The following is an 18,262-nucleotide window of genomic DNA, read 5'->3' as shown; positions in this document are numbered from 1 at the left end:
ATGCACTCGATGGAAAGAACAGGCCATTTGCCGCGCTTCGTTGCTAATTTTAATATTATTTTTGGAAATCTCATAAGAGATTTTCCCCTTTCTGCTGCATTTTCCCTTTCCGTTTTTTTTTTCGCCTAGCCGCTCCTTTGATGCCCCGAACTGTTGATGTCTTTATTGCAGTGGGTATGTCTTGCTGCTGTTCGCATTATAATTTCCATTTCATTTTCATTCAGCAGCAGCTCAGCCCGTGGATCTTCATCGGATCGCTGGCATCTTCACGGGGCTTTGGCTGTCTATAATTGGCTTGTCTGGCCCACCATCTTTTGTAGGGGGAACTCGTGTGCGGGTGCGTACTTTTAATCAAGATCAAGAGTGATAAATTGAAGTCTCCATGGGAATCGAGAATAGAGTGGTTTTGGCAGTGATTGAGCAACTGGAAATGGGGCCCTACAACCGGAGTACTTTACTAACTTTTTCACAAATGATTATCGGAGCTATCTGTAAGATTTCTTCTTCTATTAGTTAGCAAACCAAATATTGTTTATTGCAGATCGCTGCTGAGGTTAGTGTGCTATATAAGACAAGTACTCATATTACGCTGACGCATTTCGCAATTCGGTGACCTCGTGACGCATTGGCCATAATAATGAGCTGCACATTCCCTGAAATGCGTTGGGAGCAAAAATCAAAAACAATACTGCTGCTGCAACATAAACAAATGCGATTATAAATCGAGGGACTGAGAGCCGACAAAGGAACTCTGTGGCTCTGAAAATCCGATTGTCAGTCAGCGCCTTTTGCATTCCAAAGCGTTTTCGACCGTCTGAAGTGGATTCTAAGAAACTTTTGCAAAATGTGCGTTGTGTTTTTTGCATATCAATTGAGGGGCACAATGATGTGTATGCGTGCACGAGTGTATGTCAGTGTTCATGAAACAATGTAGTGGCGGGACAAAAAGACCCCTTGACAGGGGCTAATAGCTAAGGTCAACAATTAAACTCATTCTGTCCGTCTCGAATGACTCCCCATTCCCATTTGCAATGCCGGAGTTTAGGGGCTGTCTATCTGCTTGGCTGACAACTGCAGCGCCATCTATTTGCAATGCATTAATTTTAGATCGCCCCGGAAAAACGACCCACGGCTTTACTTGGGCACTGGGCGGCTGGCTGGCTGTAGAAATTGAAATTCAAACACAGGAAAAATCAATCGCCCGCACTGTCAATGTGCCCGCATTTTCCGCTCTTTTCTGTTCCGGAGCTGCTCGTTTTGTTTCAGTCGTATTTTCATTTCGTTTGATTTTATTTTATTTTAGGCACGGGGAACCACATTTCACCTTCCCCGGGATTCCATGGCGCGCCAACTATGTAAATATTTGTCACGACCGCATGAAAATATTTGTTCAGACTTTGATTCACTTTTTACGCGGGACAGACCTTCATGGAGTTGTGACCAGACAACCAAGTGAAGCATGTAGATGATTTAATTACCCATTTATTACATATCGAATAACTTAACAAATACAATTTGAAATTCTCTGCTTAGAATGAGGAGGTATAAACGATAGATCAGAGATTTCAGAGTATCATATATTCTATATAGCAGTTGTGCACTTTCTCTGGATATTGTTTTCCTAAGTCTTTTCTTTGAGAGCACTATTATGGAGGAAATATTAAGGCACTCACTGATGTTTGTTGTTTTTGCTCGTTCGCTTGTTGAAATGTGTATCTTGTCCCCAGTGCATTTCCGCTCGAAATGCATCATAAAAGTATTTCAAATGAACAGTAGTAAATCAGGCAGCAAACATGCATTCTGAAGCGCGATGCGCGGTGAGCGGGCGGTGGAAAAATTGTTGGGTAAACAAATATCGACATCAGCATGCGTGCTGGTTTCGTGATAAATATGCATTCTCCCCACCCATCTGAAAAGCATTCAAACACCGAAGACCGTGGAACGTCAGAAATGCAGCGGCGCACTTGTCCGGGATATCTGTCCTCTGGGAGGAATCCCAGCGACAGGTGTTTTGGTCCGTACTGAGAGGCCGTAATGAACCACACGAGTATTAAATGTATGGAATGCGTTCATTAACTATTTAAAATATTCAATAAAGTGAAAACTGTAACCTGATATTTAATCTAAGTACGTGCTCACGTATTAAGAATATTAAATCCACCTTTCTTCCAGCTGACAAACGAACAGTTACCCATATTTTTAATTCATAAATCCAAAATTCAGCCCAAATGTTTGAAATTGAATCAACGAAGACTTTGCCGCCACTTCCGCCAAAATGTCCTTGCCACCAACCAGATCACAAGGACTGCGGGGAGAGTAACAGGGAGCTGCAGGCGGAATACCACCTCCTGGACATTGCGGATGTCACGGACAGCGTAATGAAGGTAATGAGGATCTGCGGTCTCCGTCCCTGGGAGGTCAAGCGAGCCGCTGGGGTCATCAAGAGATCTCTGCAGCACTACGAAGAGATCGTCCAGAGGATCGACCGAGTGCCTCGAAAACGATTCGCCAAAGAGAGTTTCCTGCACGGGTTGGCTCACGAGGCGCAGATGTCCCGAATGGATGCCCAGATGGCTTACTCTATTGTAAAAAGAGCATTCAAGGTAGGTCGAATTTTAGCTTATACCATATCATTTTGCAATTATGGTTATGGTATTCGTAGGCCTTTTACTTTGGCACCGGAATAGAGGGGCGTCGCTACATTTGCCTGGCGGACAAGATGAGCCACGAGATGGAGTGCCTCTGGTTGCACGCCGCTCGCCGCACGGCGCAGATCCACGCCGCCTTGGCTGGACTCATGTACTCCGAGGAGCTGCAGTTCGAGGAACGGATCGAGTGTGTCTACAAAAACCTATTCGATGTCCTGAAGAAGCGAATCCTCTGGGCGGATAACGTGACCTGTACGTGTGGACAGCATATGGCCCCCATGTCACAGGCACCTTCCAAAACTCCTTCCTCCGCCACGGCGCAAGTGGAGGTGCTCTACGGCAGGTACAATATGGCCGTAAGTAGTGCTCCCTCAAAGATTTCCACTCGAGGAGGGACGCAAAAACCTTCGGCAGCGGTTAGTACTGCCTCATCACGACACAATCACATTCTGAAAAAGGCCGACCAGCCTATTTCCCAAATGCAAACTCCACGGAAGGGCAGTAGCACCACCACTGTTAGCAAGACTAGGTGCAACTGCCCGCACCTGAGATGTTGCCGGGCACCTGGTGAAGCCCGGGAATCGCCGGAGATAACAGCGGAATGCAGCCAGGGACCGTACATCTGCCGTTGGTTGCTCTACACCGAGGAGGACGATAAGTTCCCGGAGCACCGGGTGCCCTTTCCACCCCTGGAAGTGGTGTGTCCTCCATGTCCCAAGGATGATCTGTCCTGCGACTCGGAATGCACCTGCACCTGCCAAGTGTGCACTTGTCAGCCGGAGTTTGATGACGGAGACGATGAGGAGGATCAGGGCGAGAATTTATCCAAGTTTGGAGTGGAGGACCAGGACACGGACTTTTGCTACGTGGCTCCATTCCGTGGAAGCAGTGTCGAAAGGATTGCCCGACTAGAGGCAAAGGAACAGCTATTGGAAGTGGAAGAGCATGAGAACGAAGAGAAGGAAGAGGAGGAGGACTTCCAGTGCGGCTGCAGCTGCGAGCTAAAGCAGCATGCCTATCCGCACCTCTTCACCTACTTGACGCCATTTAGGATCAAAGAAGAGCTGGTGGACAAGTCCCATCCAAAGGAGGAGAGGCCGCAAACGGAGGAAGATAGTGAAAGTGAGGATCTGCTGTCCAAGCCACCGCCTCCTGGCGTATCCTTAGGAACCTATCGCTGCTGGGTAAAGCCCCCATCGAGCAGCCATTCTAGTGATGAGACTAAGCCACCACTCGTAGTGGTTATGGGCGAAAAGCCCAAGAGCAATTTTCAGGTTACGGTCAAGGAACAACATCACTCCAAGCGAGCTTCAACTGTTCCGCCGGCAGCTCCCCTACCCAAGGCTCCTGTCCTGCCAAACAAACCAGCTCCGACTCCAGCTCCCTCAAAGCCTCCACCAGTCCCTCAAAAAGCGGAGGAGGACAAGCTTACCAAGGAAGATATCTTGGACATCATAGGCTTAAGATTTCGATAGGAAATATTATTGAATCTTGAGATGGGAGCTAAACGTATATACAAATATAGTGTTCTTGTGCTGTGTCAATGAGTTTTTATACCGGTTACTCGTAGTTTAGATTGATATTGTAAAAATCTCATATTTTATATAATCGGTTAAAAACCATAGTTTTGCCGATTGAATGACAGCTCAAAGGTTGTATTTGTAACCCCAGCTGCGCACACAAGCACTTTGTTTCCGGCACTTAACTAATGTCATGGGGAAATCGAAGTTGGCCAACGCAATTTGCTCTCCAATAGTTTTGCGAAGTTATTTGATATTTTATTCCATATTTTTATTGTCAAGGGCTTTGTTGCATATTTCTGCGCTTGGCGAGTGCGTGTTTGCATTTGTGTTTCTCTGTTTACCCAACGAACTGTCAATTGATTGTCAAATTATAAAGCAAAAACGGTCAGTTGGAAAAGCGAGTAGGGGAGGGTCCCTGTCCCTTGAAAATGGAAACTGTTTGCTTTGTCGCCAACAACATGCTGAAAGGATCCAAAGGGAGGGGCTGGTATATCAAATCGAACCACTTCAGCTGCAAAACTATGCGAAACATTATACAACACGCATCGCCGACAAAACGTTTTCGAAGGACCCACAATAGAAATCAGGGACTGAATCAATTCCTGATTTCTGACACACGATATTTCGCATTGTGTGTTACATATAATAGGGGGTGCCACGCCCCACAATGGTCGGCATCGGGTGAAGCATTAATTTACCGAATAGGATACATACGCGGTATTTGCATTGTCGATCGTTGGCGGTGCCATGGCCAAAGCTCGTTACAATCAAATCACGTAGGAATTTCATTTTTGAAGCAAGAGAGGAGTACGGAAAAACCCAGGAGCTACCGAACTTTTCCGGCTGTCGTAATTACAGACAAATTGTGAAAAGTATTGCTCGACATGGGCGGCACAATACAGGATTTGTTTGGCTTGACAAGGGGCGCTCGAAAGTTTTGTGACAGACGCTTTTAAGCAGAAAATTGTTTGCTCATAACTTTTGACATCCCTTTTGGGGGTCGGAGTGGTGTTTTGAAGCCTATCAGGGAACAATAATAAAAGGGTAAAAGCTGGCTGAGGCCTCGAATATTGTGTTTTATTCGATCCAATATGAGGTTGATACCGCCAGCCACAAAAGTAAAGTAAAACGTCGGCCTCTAATGACTCGGAACGTGAATCCTCATAAGTCAGAGCAGCAATGTGAGTGTTTCACACAGGAAGAAATAAATATATAATACGTTTGAATACAATATGTAAAATATGCTTTTAGGATCATGTTTGATCTTTACTCTCAGTGTAACTTTCAACAGAAGCTAAAAGTTCGCTGTAGTCTCAACACTTCTCTTTTGTCTTAGCACAACAAATCGTTAACTTTGAGTGCAGGATCCCTTGGCTTCCATAAACTTTAAGTGAGTCTTCATCGTTGCCAGGCCTGTCCGATGGCCATAAATTTCTAGTTCGCTCTGCAGAAGGCCATTAAAAAATTCCTGGTCGCATCGAGTGCGCAGCACTGGAGTGTCTGGAACCCTTGTTATGACCACGGGATGATGCGCATTGCTCATTAACACGAAACTAATTAATTGCGCTATTCAGCTAAACTATCGTGTAGCGATGGGTAGACATTACCGGCTTTCTTGATTGATCGTCTGACGTCGCCTGCGTGATCTTGTAGGGCTAACGAGCCCAAGTCCAAGAGCCCAGAAACTTGGTATCGGCGAAGGGGTCCGCCATTGCATTTTAAACGCTAATTTATTGTTAACTGCACCATGTTGCCGGTATGCAAAAATGTTGGCCGGCATATGCAATTAATTGTAACAAGGCCCGCTAGTCATTCGACCAAGCGAGCAGTCTTTAACGAGGCTAAGACAGGGGTACATTCAGCAAAAAAATGGTGTTAAGAGAGGGTCAATATTATAGTGTATCGCAAAAAACAGATATTATACGTGTTGAATTAATTGCTTTGATAAGAAAGCTTCCTTCACTGTGTCATATAATTAATAATTAAATTGGAAAGGAGTCGAGCATATATGGTTGTTATAAAAAGTTTTTGAATATCAATATGCAATAATAGAATTGTATATGCATAACAGATGAAAAAACAATCATTTTATGGTTTTCTTAAATAACGTACAAATTTCTATCTAATTTTCATATTTGATATTATTGCTCCCTCTGCATGTACAAAGACTTTAACTAAATCTGAAGCGGAAACAGGGCATTTGGATTGGCAACACTTTCCAACTGCACTCGAACGCGTGTTAACCCGCTGCAATTTACGTGTTAATTTGGAGTCGTGTCTCGGCAAATGTTTGGCTGCTGCCCCCGAAAGACTTCTGGCCAATGCCGGCAGCCTCACTTTTACCCGAACGGATTTCGGCGAAAGTTTTTGGCCAAGGAGAACTACCTGGCCAATATGCGAAGGTGGGAAGCGTAATGCATATGTTGCCAGTAATTGCCGGGGGGGGGCAAGTGCAGCAGCTCCAACTGCCACAATGGCATTAGGCTGGTCCAATTCCGGGGAAAGCTGCCACTTGGCGAAAACAACACACACTAGATTGATATTCAGATCGAATTGGAGACTCCAAAGCCGCCATTACCGGGAGTTAGCAATTCGAATTGGCCGACTACAATGAAATGCACCACCAAAACTTTAACTATTTGCTGGCAAACAAACTCTCGAAACAAAACAACATTTTGATCACTTCCCATTTCATTGGGCTCATCCAAATCTCACGAATCCACTCGCCATAATACAGAGGCAAAGAGTTCTACCGGCAACTATGCAAACCATCAATCAGGCCAACTCGCTCGCAACTATTTTTAAAATCAATAAATACCCATAAAGTTGCTGGCGAAACTTTGGCTTCCGCAATTCTATATAAGTACTAGCATTTATCTAACCAGCAGATGAATGCTGACAGCCCAACTAGTTTTTGAATACGAAAATGCTTGCCATAGTTGCGCGAATGTTTCAAAAACTTTTACGCAAAATCCGTACCCGAACGAACAGAAAGCCAGAAAACCGAGACCCCAAAGCCGCAGAACGCACAATGCCACGCCCACAGCTCCGGCTACAGCCCTCGAGTTATCCATAACATCTGGCTCTACGAAACTGCAGCTTGTTTGTGGTTGCGAGTATCTATCGAATGCAGTTGCGAGTGCGATGCCGAGATACTCGTAGTACTCAAAGTACTTGCACTTCGCAGCCTTTTTCTGTTGTTTTTGTGGCGTTAAATAGTTGAAAGTTGAGAGTGTTGCATGTTGCAAAGCCTGTCGCTGCGGCTTGGCTAACACACACACTCACCGAAGACAAATCATTGGGCTTATGACACTGGCAACATGTGTTGCCGCTCAAAATATTTAACCGCAGCAAAGCTCTTCGAAAATCAGCAGCTACGGTTTGATTAATGGCAACGTTCACGGGCGTTTTCAAACTGCATGTATCCATCAGATACGTAGTTTGTCAACGACGCTTTCCACCGACATAATCATCAATTAATGCGCTATTAATAGAGGCTTTTCCCCCATTTTTTTCGGATGGAAAGGGGGCCAACACTTAGTGCCAGACATGTGTTAGTGTCAACTTGATTGAGCTGGAGTCTCCAAAAATTTAACAATGAAATGTTTTGAAGTGGAAAATGTAGAAGCGGGAATGCCCTTTAGAAAACCCAAAAAAAATATTCCACTATGATTTTAAATACTATGAACCACACAAGAGCTAACCATATTGAATCAAACGTCAAACCCCATAACCCTTTCCACTCTTAATTGCTGCCAAATTATGGTGCCATTAAAAATTCAATTCATGGCCCAGTTCGATTTGAATTAATCAATCAAAACCGACATACTCTGACTTATTATCGAAAAACTCGAAGGTCGCGCCAGCTAATTTACTGGCCATAATTAGCATGGGCCAACGAAATGTTTGGGAACATTTTACAGTATTTCAGGCTGCAGCATTTGGTAATGCGATGGGATGGGCCGCAGATAGATAATTTTCCATGGCAGTTCCACAGTGAGTGTGTGGCATATGCATTAACCCCTTGATTTCGGGCTCTTAACTGGCACGCAACGGCCTTGTTTCGATGGCCAGGGCTCACTTGGCAATACCAAGATGCACTGGAAGAAATCACACAAATTGCAATTAATCTAAAGGGAGAAAATCCAGACAACTAAAGACAAGCTAACACGATTTTCATATTTAATATATTTTTCGTAGGTTAGTACGTAGTAGTATTTTAATAATTTACAATAATTTCTTAATTTTTTGTATGCATATTTATTTCTCTGCATTTTCTTGCCGCGGGTTATTTAAAAAAGACTTTTCAAACAGTTTACGGTGCGGTTACAGTTGCAGTTGCTTTAAGTGCGTTCCTGACCCAAAGTCTTCGAAAAGAATCATTCATAATTAACCGGGAAGGGGCTTATGTTGGATACACCGAATACTTTGTAGAATTTGTGCGGTGATCAGTGGATGCCATTATCACCATCCTCATTCCACTGATTTCGTATGCATCCCAACCAGCTGGGATGCCATGAACTTTGTACAAACACCGCACGCTCATCCAAAAGATGCAAAAACTTTTACATTTAACCACATTTATGGGCCGCTGCCAGCTGCTGCTGCTCGAAGCCCAATGTTTTGTGGGGAGATGGGGCCAAAAACCTTTGGAAGCTTTCGAAAAGATTTTCACCTTTTATATTAGATGCCGGGCGAAAGTTTATTGTTTTCCTCAAGTTCGCGCTAGGCAGGCGGCACTCCATTTCCATTTCCATGCGAAAGGATAAGCCAGGACCTCGTCGTGTCGAAGGATGTGTGAGTGTGCGATATGTAAAATTGATTTGCCAGCGCTCTCAGTGAGTTGCTGCCGTTTGTTTGCTTTGTTTAGGGATAATCCCATACATTAGACCTGTGTAAGGGGCTTGCGTTATCTTTATTTTTTGTTTTTTTTTTTTTTTCGTTCTTTTCTGTTGTGTGTTTTTTGGCTAAAAACTGATTCTCAAGGCATTTGTGCATTCCGAGAAAATTTTATAGCCATAAATGCGCCAGATTTGCGTTTACTCGTGAGGATTATTTCCCCATTTCCCCCGACCGGCAGCGAAACTTTCCGAATTCACATAAAATTAGCAAATATTACATTTGCGCCCGGGAAGAGCTCCCAAAAGGTTGAACATCCTTTTCGGCTCTCAGCTCTCGGCACTCAGCTTCTGTCTTCCGCAGCCGGACTCGAGTTTATTTTGTATATTTTAAGAAAACTTTTTTATTGCCGTAAACAAAGTTTTCCACGCAACGGGGAGTTATTTAACGTATATAACTAAAAAAAGGAAAGAAATCCTAGCCAGCGAAAAGAACGTCTACGAAATAAGTCAGCGAAGTGGAAAGGCTCCTTTCCCGAATCTTATTTTTGGCCTGGCTCACATGCTCGTTGGCGCTGATTGACTGGCTTTTTGGGGGCGTAGAGTGGCGGGAGGTGGGCGTGGTCGCCTAAATGGGTCCCAGACAAGAGAAAATGCCGCCGATACGCACGCAGATAGGTTAATGTTAATGTGTGTGGCACAAACTTTTCAGTTTTTTTGTTGGCAATTTACAGTTTATCGGTTATGTCATCTAAATGGTCGTCATGCGATTTGCTTCCCATTATCATTTACCGCAGATGAAAGCGAATGGATGTCCCGAAACTTTATATAATGACCTTATCAACTTTTCGAACAGGGTGGATAAGAGTCTATTATAATATATTGGTTAAGATAAGTTATAAAATCTCAACAATGTAGTCTTATTTCCGCACTTTAAAAGATTATTATTAATTTGCACACTTCAAAATAAATAAAGTAACTTAGGGAAATAATTTTCTTCATTAAAATACACATTCGTACCCATCGATCGGGACACAGATAATCACTCATGTGTCCACAGATTGCATCTCTGATTTATAACGACTTTAAGCAGAACATAATGCACTCCGACTTGGCATTATCTCGACTGCATTTGACGCATCCCGGCGCGAAGAAACGAAATTAATTACAACAGTTTGTAAGACACACGCACTACAAGCTAGCAGTGTACAATCCCCCTCGGAAAATCCCCACTACCGAAAGTCCACGCTTATCTGACGGTTTGTTTCCTCTGTTTGTTGGCCCTTGTGGGGTGTTGGTTGGATGCAGTGGGATCTGCAGTTGTGCATTTCTGCTGGTTCTGGATCCAAAGGTCTGGGCCTTTGTCTTGCACTTGCCATGCATCCGTCAACACAGAGTTGTTGTTCTCGACTAGCTCACGACTCCTCCGGCGGACACAAAGTCCTTGACTTGCATTTTTGATAAACAACGTGTCAACTTTGTCGACATAAACCATAATCTTCAGTGTCAGTTTGACTTACAACTCGTGTACTTTTCACTACGCCAGCGACTGGTAATCACGTCTGGGTCGAGACACTGGGTCTTTGGATTCCAAAGAGGTGGGTGGAGGTAAGTATAAACAGCCCGAAAGTGAAGTAAATTCCCCATAGTCTGGCAGCTGCTGGAGTAGTTTGCCTTTTCGGGAACACGTGCCACCCTCCGATTAATAAGTAGCAACTGGCAAATGCTCTTGGAGTGGAACCTACTCCCAGATCATTAGCGTAATTAAATGTGGATGAAAAATTTCACTTAATTTAGCGTGCGTCTCTGGCCTTGCTCATAACTCGAAAAAACCGAAATACAATTAATCAGTCGGAGGGCCAAGAAGGAGGCATGTGGCCGCAGTACAGTGAAGTCTGAGGCATGTTACCCCGACTGCGACGGCACCTAGAAATTAAAGTAAGTGTCGGGCGGTCCGAAGACCCTGCCACATGACGCACGCACTTCTGTGCCTCCATCCCCTCACTGCCTCAACAGATATCCCCATTTCGATAGTCTCGGCTCCTGCTCCTGTTGTTTGTGCGTCGGTCTCTCTGGGTGACAACGGAATGTTGTCAGCTTAATTTTTTAATAATGCTAAATTTAGCCAACAGAGCAACAGCGGGGCAATCAACAAGTCCTGGCAGCCATGTAATTTCACTAAGTGCAAGAAGCCAGCGATGCGTGGCGACTCCCTCCAGATCCCCTCCAGAATCTGGCCCTTTCCAGTAGTGCGAATTTATCGTCACTTGCTCAAAGCGTGACATTGAAATTGTAAATTAGCTGGGCATCGAAAGGAGCATTTTGGCGCCAGGGAAATGCATTACATTATGGATTAAAATATTTAGTATGAGCTACGGAAGATTTTGGTTATATGTTAACAAGATAAGACCCATTTTCAAATAAACTATCAAGAATGCCAAAGAGTATAAAAATGTTTATATTACTTCATCAAATATTTTCTGCATTTATAGAAATAGATAGAATAAATGTGTAGCTCGAGCATCGATTTAAATATCAACTAATCCAGGGTCTTAAGATACGAATCGGGCCGTGTAATCCCTGTAGATAAGATGAGATGACGAGGCATGCCGTTTACAATGGATGGCTGAACCAAGAGTCGTGGAGCGGAACCTACTAAAGATGGGACACTCGGCCGTCGGAGGCGAGTGCATTGTGCTCTGGAGTGCACTTAAAGGATTTTTTACAAGGCAGCGCGACGAAGGAAAATCAACAAATGATGACAACTACCCGTGCAAGGACCACCAGCTACCCCCGATGATTTGGTTCGGTCCTGCTCGCGTTTCAAGTGTGTTTGTCCTTTCAAAATGTTTTTCTTTTCTAGCGACTTGAGTGCTTAGCGTATTCTACTAATTTTATTTCTGCACGCCCTATGGTATCCCGAATCCTGTTGACAAAAATCTCAAATGTGTGTTCGACCGTGCGCCGTCTGTCTGCCATAATAACCATCCGACCAGCTATCCATCCATCCATCTATCCATCCATTTATCCAGGTTCCTGCAGCGATCCCAAATGAGCAGGTAGTCCGTCATTGATTCCTATTCGCGCGTGTTTAATTCCCAAATCAGCGCACCGAGATCTTGAGATCCTCGTCCTCGAAGCGTTGTCATCCGTTTGTTTGTTTGTTTTTTGTGTTTTTTTATTATTTCCAGGGCTTGGGATTCGCAGCGCTTTGTTCGGGGTTTTTTCGCTTTGTCTTGTTTGTGCGGCAGCCGCTGATCTTATCAGCGTTTTGTTTCGTGAGGCATTAAAAATTTGTCATTTGTTCCCCATTGAGTCCGGGTTTTGTGAGAGCTCGATTGTCGCCCGACTTGTCATCGCATCTTCTCCATTGAGTTGAACAAACTGTTTTTATTTTGCGCAGAGGGCCGGGGAAAAGGAAGCAGCTGGTGGACCTGGATCGCATCGCATTGGATCTTTTGCCGTTGAACTGCGGCTGTCCGAAGCAATTTGGTAATTGCTGCCTCAGGGCAAACGCTGGTTTGGAAACGCTGCCAAATTTCAGAGGCTACATAATTGGTGAGCGCTATCCAATTAAGCTTCTTGCGCTTATGCTGAGCTAGAAATATTTCGGTTAGATAAGATTGATTACAATCAAACATTACTGGGATTGCACAGTTGTGGAATATTTTGGTCGAGACCCTACACAGTCGTAATCGGACTATAAGCCCATAACCCGCACACCTCATCACCATACCATTCTGCTGCAATGGCATTAGTTGTCGGGAGTTTACCTCAACTCCAATCCATTCCATGTTGATATGCACTTCTCTATTTGCAAATACTGATTATGTTTACATGCATACATCCAATGCCCAGTGTCCAAACAATGCTTGCAACTCAATTGTCCGGCCAAGGACAATGGGTCGTATGCGTAATGCCATATGAGCAGAGCTCCAGATGCGTAATGAAAATTTGCGCCGTCTGCATTCTGAGTATAGTTCAGTGAGATGCCAGGACAGAGGACTCATGTCCCGGCTTGAGTAGACAAAATCAATTTGATTTTGCGGTTTTCGGGGCAGGACATGGGACATTTGGGCGCCCAAAACGGAGAATCGTCTGCCGACCAGGAGCAATTTGCATTCCAGGACATGCAGGTCGCAAATGAAACCGATTCGACGAACGGTACTAAATGGACCGGTGTAACCCAGCTGCATTTTAGTATAGATGCATCAAAGTCAGAGCAAATTAGGGGGTGATACCGACTCTATTCGGTACCCGAATTTCAAGTGGAGGAGGCCTGCCGAGTGGCACATCGAAAGTTGCCAACGTCAGCGAACACTTGTCTAAATAAAACTTATGTGAATTAAGCAACAAGTCGAACAATGAATGCTTTATACTGAAGTATATGTAATATATTGTAATAAATTAGATTTCAATGAATCTTGTACCCATAGTAAATAAACTTGCTCATCTCCTTTCAAACATTCCTACAGGTATCTACATTTCTTATTATTATATTTATGTCAATCTGATAAAAGCCCAAGCTGTATAAGGCCCTGATTCCAGATCTTATGTTCTCAATCTGAAAGGAGGGCATCACAGTGTGAATGTTTCAATGTCCTTAGAGGGCCAAGCTATTATTTGCAGTTGTCAGCCAGCCACCTCCTCGATGAATTTTCTTGTGTTATTGAAAAACTTTTACCAACAGGCATGGCCCTGGGATGTCCGCAGAAGTCTCGCCAAGCAATGCTTCAGATTTAAATGAAGTGAAGTGAATTTAATGGTCAGCAGACATTTGTGCCTGGCCAACAGTTTGCCCCGCTGGAGGGTCTGGATTTTACCCACATTTCCCCTCACGGATTTCCTCCTTCAGTGGAGTGCAGTTTTCCGTATCTGTGCTATATTTGCATAGTATATGTTTCAAGGGCTGGTCTGTCTGCATGGCGCACATGGAAGTTGGTTTGGTTTGGTTCTGTGTAACTATCAGCGCAAATGTACTTGAAAATTGTAATGAGCTCTAAGCTCGAGCGTCAACAACAAACAATTTCAGTCTGGACTCGATTCGCAGTCATCCTTCCATGTGCTCGGATTATACTCCCTAAAAATACACAGAAGTTGGATGTGGGGCGAACAGTTTGCAGTTACACTTTACGGAATTACAAGCGGAATCGATTAAAGGGCGCATTGGAGCTTTCCCCATATGGAAGCGAAATTTTCCAATTTGAATGAGTGGATGCAAAGCACGTTTGACCACCAATTAAAAAACATTTTCCATCTTATTTTCCTAGTAATCGAAGTGTTGTTGTTGCTATAAAAAATACACTAGCTGAAGTAGTATTTTGATTTCTTCAAATACATATTTTATCCTTTGTGGATTCTAGTTCTTCGGCCATTCTTAACATCTGACAATCTCACTCCTTCGTAGCACTCGGAGATTTCCCAGGCGAATTCACAAGACTCATCATCGGTTGTCTCGCTCCTAATCATATTACACGTCGCTTCCATTCGCTCTACGGCTTCCACGGTAACTATATGACCTAGAACTCGGTCAAAAGCACCAGGTATCATCTCGTTATCGGCGATAATGCCAATGTTTTCCAGAAAGCAGCGGAAAAAGCACTTGACACTATGGCCAGGGTCGTCTGTCTCATGACGATTCGCAACATCTTGTGCTGTGATGCCCGCCGCCGCCATGCATTGATCCTTAATGGGTCCTGCTTGTACCTGGTGAATATACCAAGTAGTTACAAAGTATTTTTAATAATATAATAAATGCACATACGAAACATGTTGGTAAAGTACCGACGACTACCAATAATGCACAGCAGCCGAAAAAGATCATTTTTAAGCAGGGTAGCTCATATGTACATGTATCCCCTGTCAATACTATTTAGTTAATAAAGCTTTTGCTAAATAACAAAAAATCATTTAGATATGCTAGCTTAAAAAACAACGGTTTGATTACCGTATTAATTTTGGTTTTCAAAGACGGTAGGTAGGTATCAACCCAGAACAGTTTTGTTTTAACTGAGTGTGGAAAGATACAACTATAAATATTTTTAGCAACGATAATTTCTGAGACAAAAGTCTTTCGGTAATCGTTGAAATCGAGATACCCGAATGGAGGCACCACTCATTAGCTTCCATAAAACACAATCATCGCGCAACAAACTGGTGCTTTGAAAAGTGCATCGGGAAAAATGAAATCACGTCGCGCCACTGCAACAAATTCAAGTTAATTGAATTCCAAAGTAAGCATAATTCCAGCCGGCAGCCGCTCGGCTCTAAAAGCGAGCACACACTGTAGAGCAGGAGGCATATTCCTGCAAAAAAGTCGCCAGTCAGTCAGTCAGTCAGTTGAGAGCGAAGGGGTAGGCATTTAAACTAAATTTAGCCTGAAATTGCTTCCTTTTTGCTGTCGGTTGTTGGCCATTCTGCTGCCGCTGTTGCCTGACGGTTGCCACTTTGCCGACAACACAAAATTCAATTACAATTGGCAGCAAAAGCGGCTGCACAGCAGCAGCACGGCAGCAGCATAGCAAAAGCAAAAACGAAAACGAAAGTCGCGCCTGAAACTCAAAAGCCAACGAACGATCGAGCTGGCTAACAAACCGGAGTGGAGTGTTGTGGCAAATGCAACTGCAACTGCAACTTAAACTGAAACTGAAACTCGAGCTGAGGCCCAACCTGAAGCTGCAATCCGGTTTCTTAATGTTTTCAGCACTTGCAATTATTTTATGCCGCCATCGTTTAAAGTGTCGGAAATTTGGTTCGGTAATTAAATGAAAATCAACGGCGACCAACGCCTGGCCACCGAAAATCCAGGTTTCAGTATTGCTGTATGATAAATATGATAATACTCTGATAAATACTCTTCCAACTTGAATCCATTAAGATTAAAGTTGGTTAAAAAAATGTAAAAATTTTACTGATTTTCCTTCTCAAACACTTTATTTAAAAAAATCGTTTAACATAAATAAAGCCTTCCAATCCTTTACATATTATTTGAATACATACTTACCAACAATTAAATTGTTTTTTTCTGGGCTTAATTTCAAGCAAGTCACCTATTCAAATGAAAACACCCTGTTGGAGTAAAAAAAATCTGAAAAATATGAAAACTCTGGGTGTCTAGCAGCTGCCGCCAAAACTAGTTCAACTTGTTGTCGTTTTTCGCTGGCGTAATAACAGAGGCCCAAATTCAAATCACACAATCGCAGTGAAACGAACCTCTCTGCACAGTAATCAAAACACTCGTGGCAATAAAAACAACACAAAAACTGATATCAAAGAGTGAACGGATGAGACGGAATGGGACTGGGGGCTAAAAGCCAAGGGGAAACCATAACAAATCAAAGCACTAATGAATATTGAGAGGCCACTAAAAGGAACACGCGGCAGGAGCAACAAATTAATATCGAGAAAATACCAAAATTCACATAATAATAAATGCAACTCGACGAAAAGTAGGGCTAATAAAGAGCCAGTTAGGAGTAAGGAGCAACTTTTCCACCAGGATAATGAAGTGGCTTTGGGCGGGGAGAAATGAGGAGAACACCTGCCTAACAACCAAAGGATCGAAATGGGACTGGGATTCAGAACGAGACAGCAGCTCTGGCCGAATGAAGGTAATAAAAATCGTATAAATAACCAAAGCTAAAGACAACAGCGGCAAAAGGACTTACAGAGCGCTTGAAATATTATACCCATTGAGGAGGGGTGGGTAAACTTCTCGGGGAAGGGCGAGGGTTGCTCGTTAATTTGCAATAAAATCCGATTATAACCACAAAAATGCGCCCATACAAGATATATACTCCGCGGTACTTATACTCTTAACCAAACCGAACCACAACCCTCGCACAGGTGGAAATAAAAAGCCCGGAAGTCAAAGCCAACTTGTATCAATAAGTACAAAGTGTGGGTGGAGAAGGCTTACATTGATATTAAAGCCCCGCTATAAATAAGACGCCCTCCGGGCAGGCAAAGCCCACAAATTATAGCCCAGGTTTTCAGTAACGGGGTGAGTTTTCTTCCCGAAGTCCTTTCTCCAGGTGGCGGTTCTCCACCAAACCAGACCGAATTGAGATAGCATTCGAATTTGCATCGCCCAACTGAAATTGCAGGAGAGTCCTTTCCAAGGGGCATCAATTTGCCGAACTGCTTTGGGACCTGTCGCCCATTTCTCCAATCGACATTCTCCCAAAGGCATTTTTTTCTGCTGGGGATGAAGAACGTCCAAGGGGTTGCAAGCTGGAATATTAACTCATCTTGTAACCTTACTTATCAACCTAATTTCTTTGAAGAAAAGTTGTAGCAGGAACATTTAAGATACATACGTTTTAAACATATTCCTTAAAATATGTATTTTTTTAATTGTATGTTTTTAAAGAAAAATATAGAAATCTTGCAGTCTTTATTATGGTGTGCTGCCAAATTAACACTTCTTTTTACTACCCCCTGTCAAACGCCCAAAAGTTTATTCTTTCCCCAAAACGATTGAGCTTTAATTCAGACATTACTCAAAAATATCAGCCCCTTCCGGGGCTGCTCTGCTCGGAAAAGTGATGTCTTCAGCTAACCCCGAACTCCTTATTTTACTTCCCGCTCAAACCAACCGCAAAACAAATAAAAGTGTAAACACTGATTTGGCACGCGCCTTTCTTAGCCGAAAATTTATGCATAAAACGGCCGAACCCCAGCAAGCTGGGCCCCAACCCTATAACCCATACCGGAACACCCCCAAAAAAGCAACCCCAAACACGGTAATTACCTGAGTCCTTTGCACGCACACAACCATAACGTGTGTATATCCTGTGGGCGAGTCCGATGCAGAAGTTGAAGTTGAAGGTGAGGCATTCCCACTAGCGGCGCTGTCTGGAAAACTTTTCCTTTATCATTATTATCGGAGCAACATGCATATGAATATGGCTCTGCCCCGGAGTCATGTCTGCCTTGCCAGCCCATCCTGAGTCCTGAATCCTGTGCGGAGGTGTTATGGCCGGCTTCCGAAAGGACTTAACCGCTTTTGTAATGCATAATTTTGTGGCCTCGCAACCCCACATATATATGCATAAATAATTTGAGTATTTTCGTCGTTGGGCTTTCCTCTTTTTTTTTCGCTTTTCCCGCCAGGTTAGCATGCGGAAAAATTTGTCTGCTGGCTTATTTTAAGCAAATTATGTGTAATTATTCACAAATTAACGAGCGAACAAGGGAGAGCAGCGGTGGAAGTCATATGAATGTTTATTAAATGAACAGCCTGCTGTGGTGT

General features: G+C 43.6%; 2 protein-coding genes across 3 annotated transcripts; one reads left to right on the top strand and one right to left on the bottom strand.

Moving 5' to 3' along the window:
• Positions 1 to 2,155: 2,155 nt before the first annotated feature.
• On the top strand, positions 2,156 to 4,192 carry LOC27206604. Its single transcript, XM_016181511.3, has 2 exons — positions 2,156 to 2,603; positions 2,663 to 4,192. The coding sequence occupies exons 1-2, from the start codon at positions 2,229 to 2,231 to the stop codon at positions 4,121 to 4,123; spliced, it is 1,836 nt and encodes a 611-aa protein (XP_016028660.1). The 5' UTR covers positions 2,156 to 2,228; the 3' UTR covers positions 4,124 to 4,192.
• Positions 4,193 to 14,323: 10,131 nt separating this feature from the next.
• On the bottom strand, positions 14,324 to 18,231 carry LOC6735320 (general odorant-binding protein 56d). 2 transcript variants are annotated; one of them, XM_016168530.3, is made up of 2 exons: positions 17,762 to 18,231; positions 14,324 to 14,715 (listed from the first exon to the last, which is right to left on the bottom strand). In XM_016168530.3, exons 1-2 carry the CDS (start codon positions 17,786 to 17,788, stop codon positions 14,353 to 14,355), a joined length of 390 nt encoding a protein of 129 aa, XP_016028659.1. In that variant the 5' UTR covers positions 17,789 to 18,231; the 3' UTR covers positions 14,324 to 14,352. The 2 variants fall into 2 exon arrangements, with proteins under 2 accessions (XP_016028659.1, XP_002082271.1); XM_002082235.4 differs by lacking the exon at positions 17,762 to 18,231 and adding an exon at positions 14,774 to 14,868.
• Positions 18,232 to 18,262: the final 31 nt, after the last annotated feature.

This window comes from Drosophila simulans, chromosome 2R, assembly GCF_016746395.2.
Source record: "Drosophila simulans strain w501 chromosome 2R, Prin_Dsim_3.1, whole genome shotgun sequence".
Classification (NCBI taxonomy): domain Eukaryota; kingdom Metazoa; phylum Arthropoda; class Insecta; order Diptera; family Drosophilidae; genus Drosophila; species Drosophila simulans.
The sequence above is the reverse complement of the archived record's forward strand: the minus strand, read 5'-3'. Positions and strand labels throughout refer to the sequence as shown.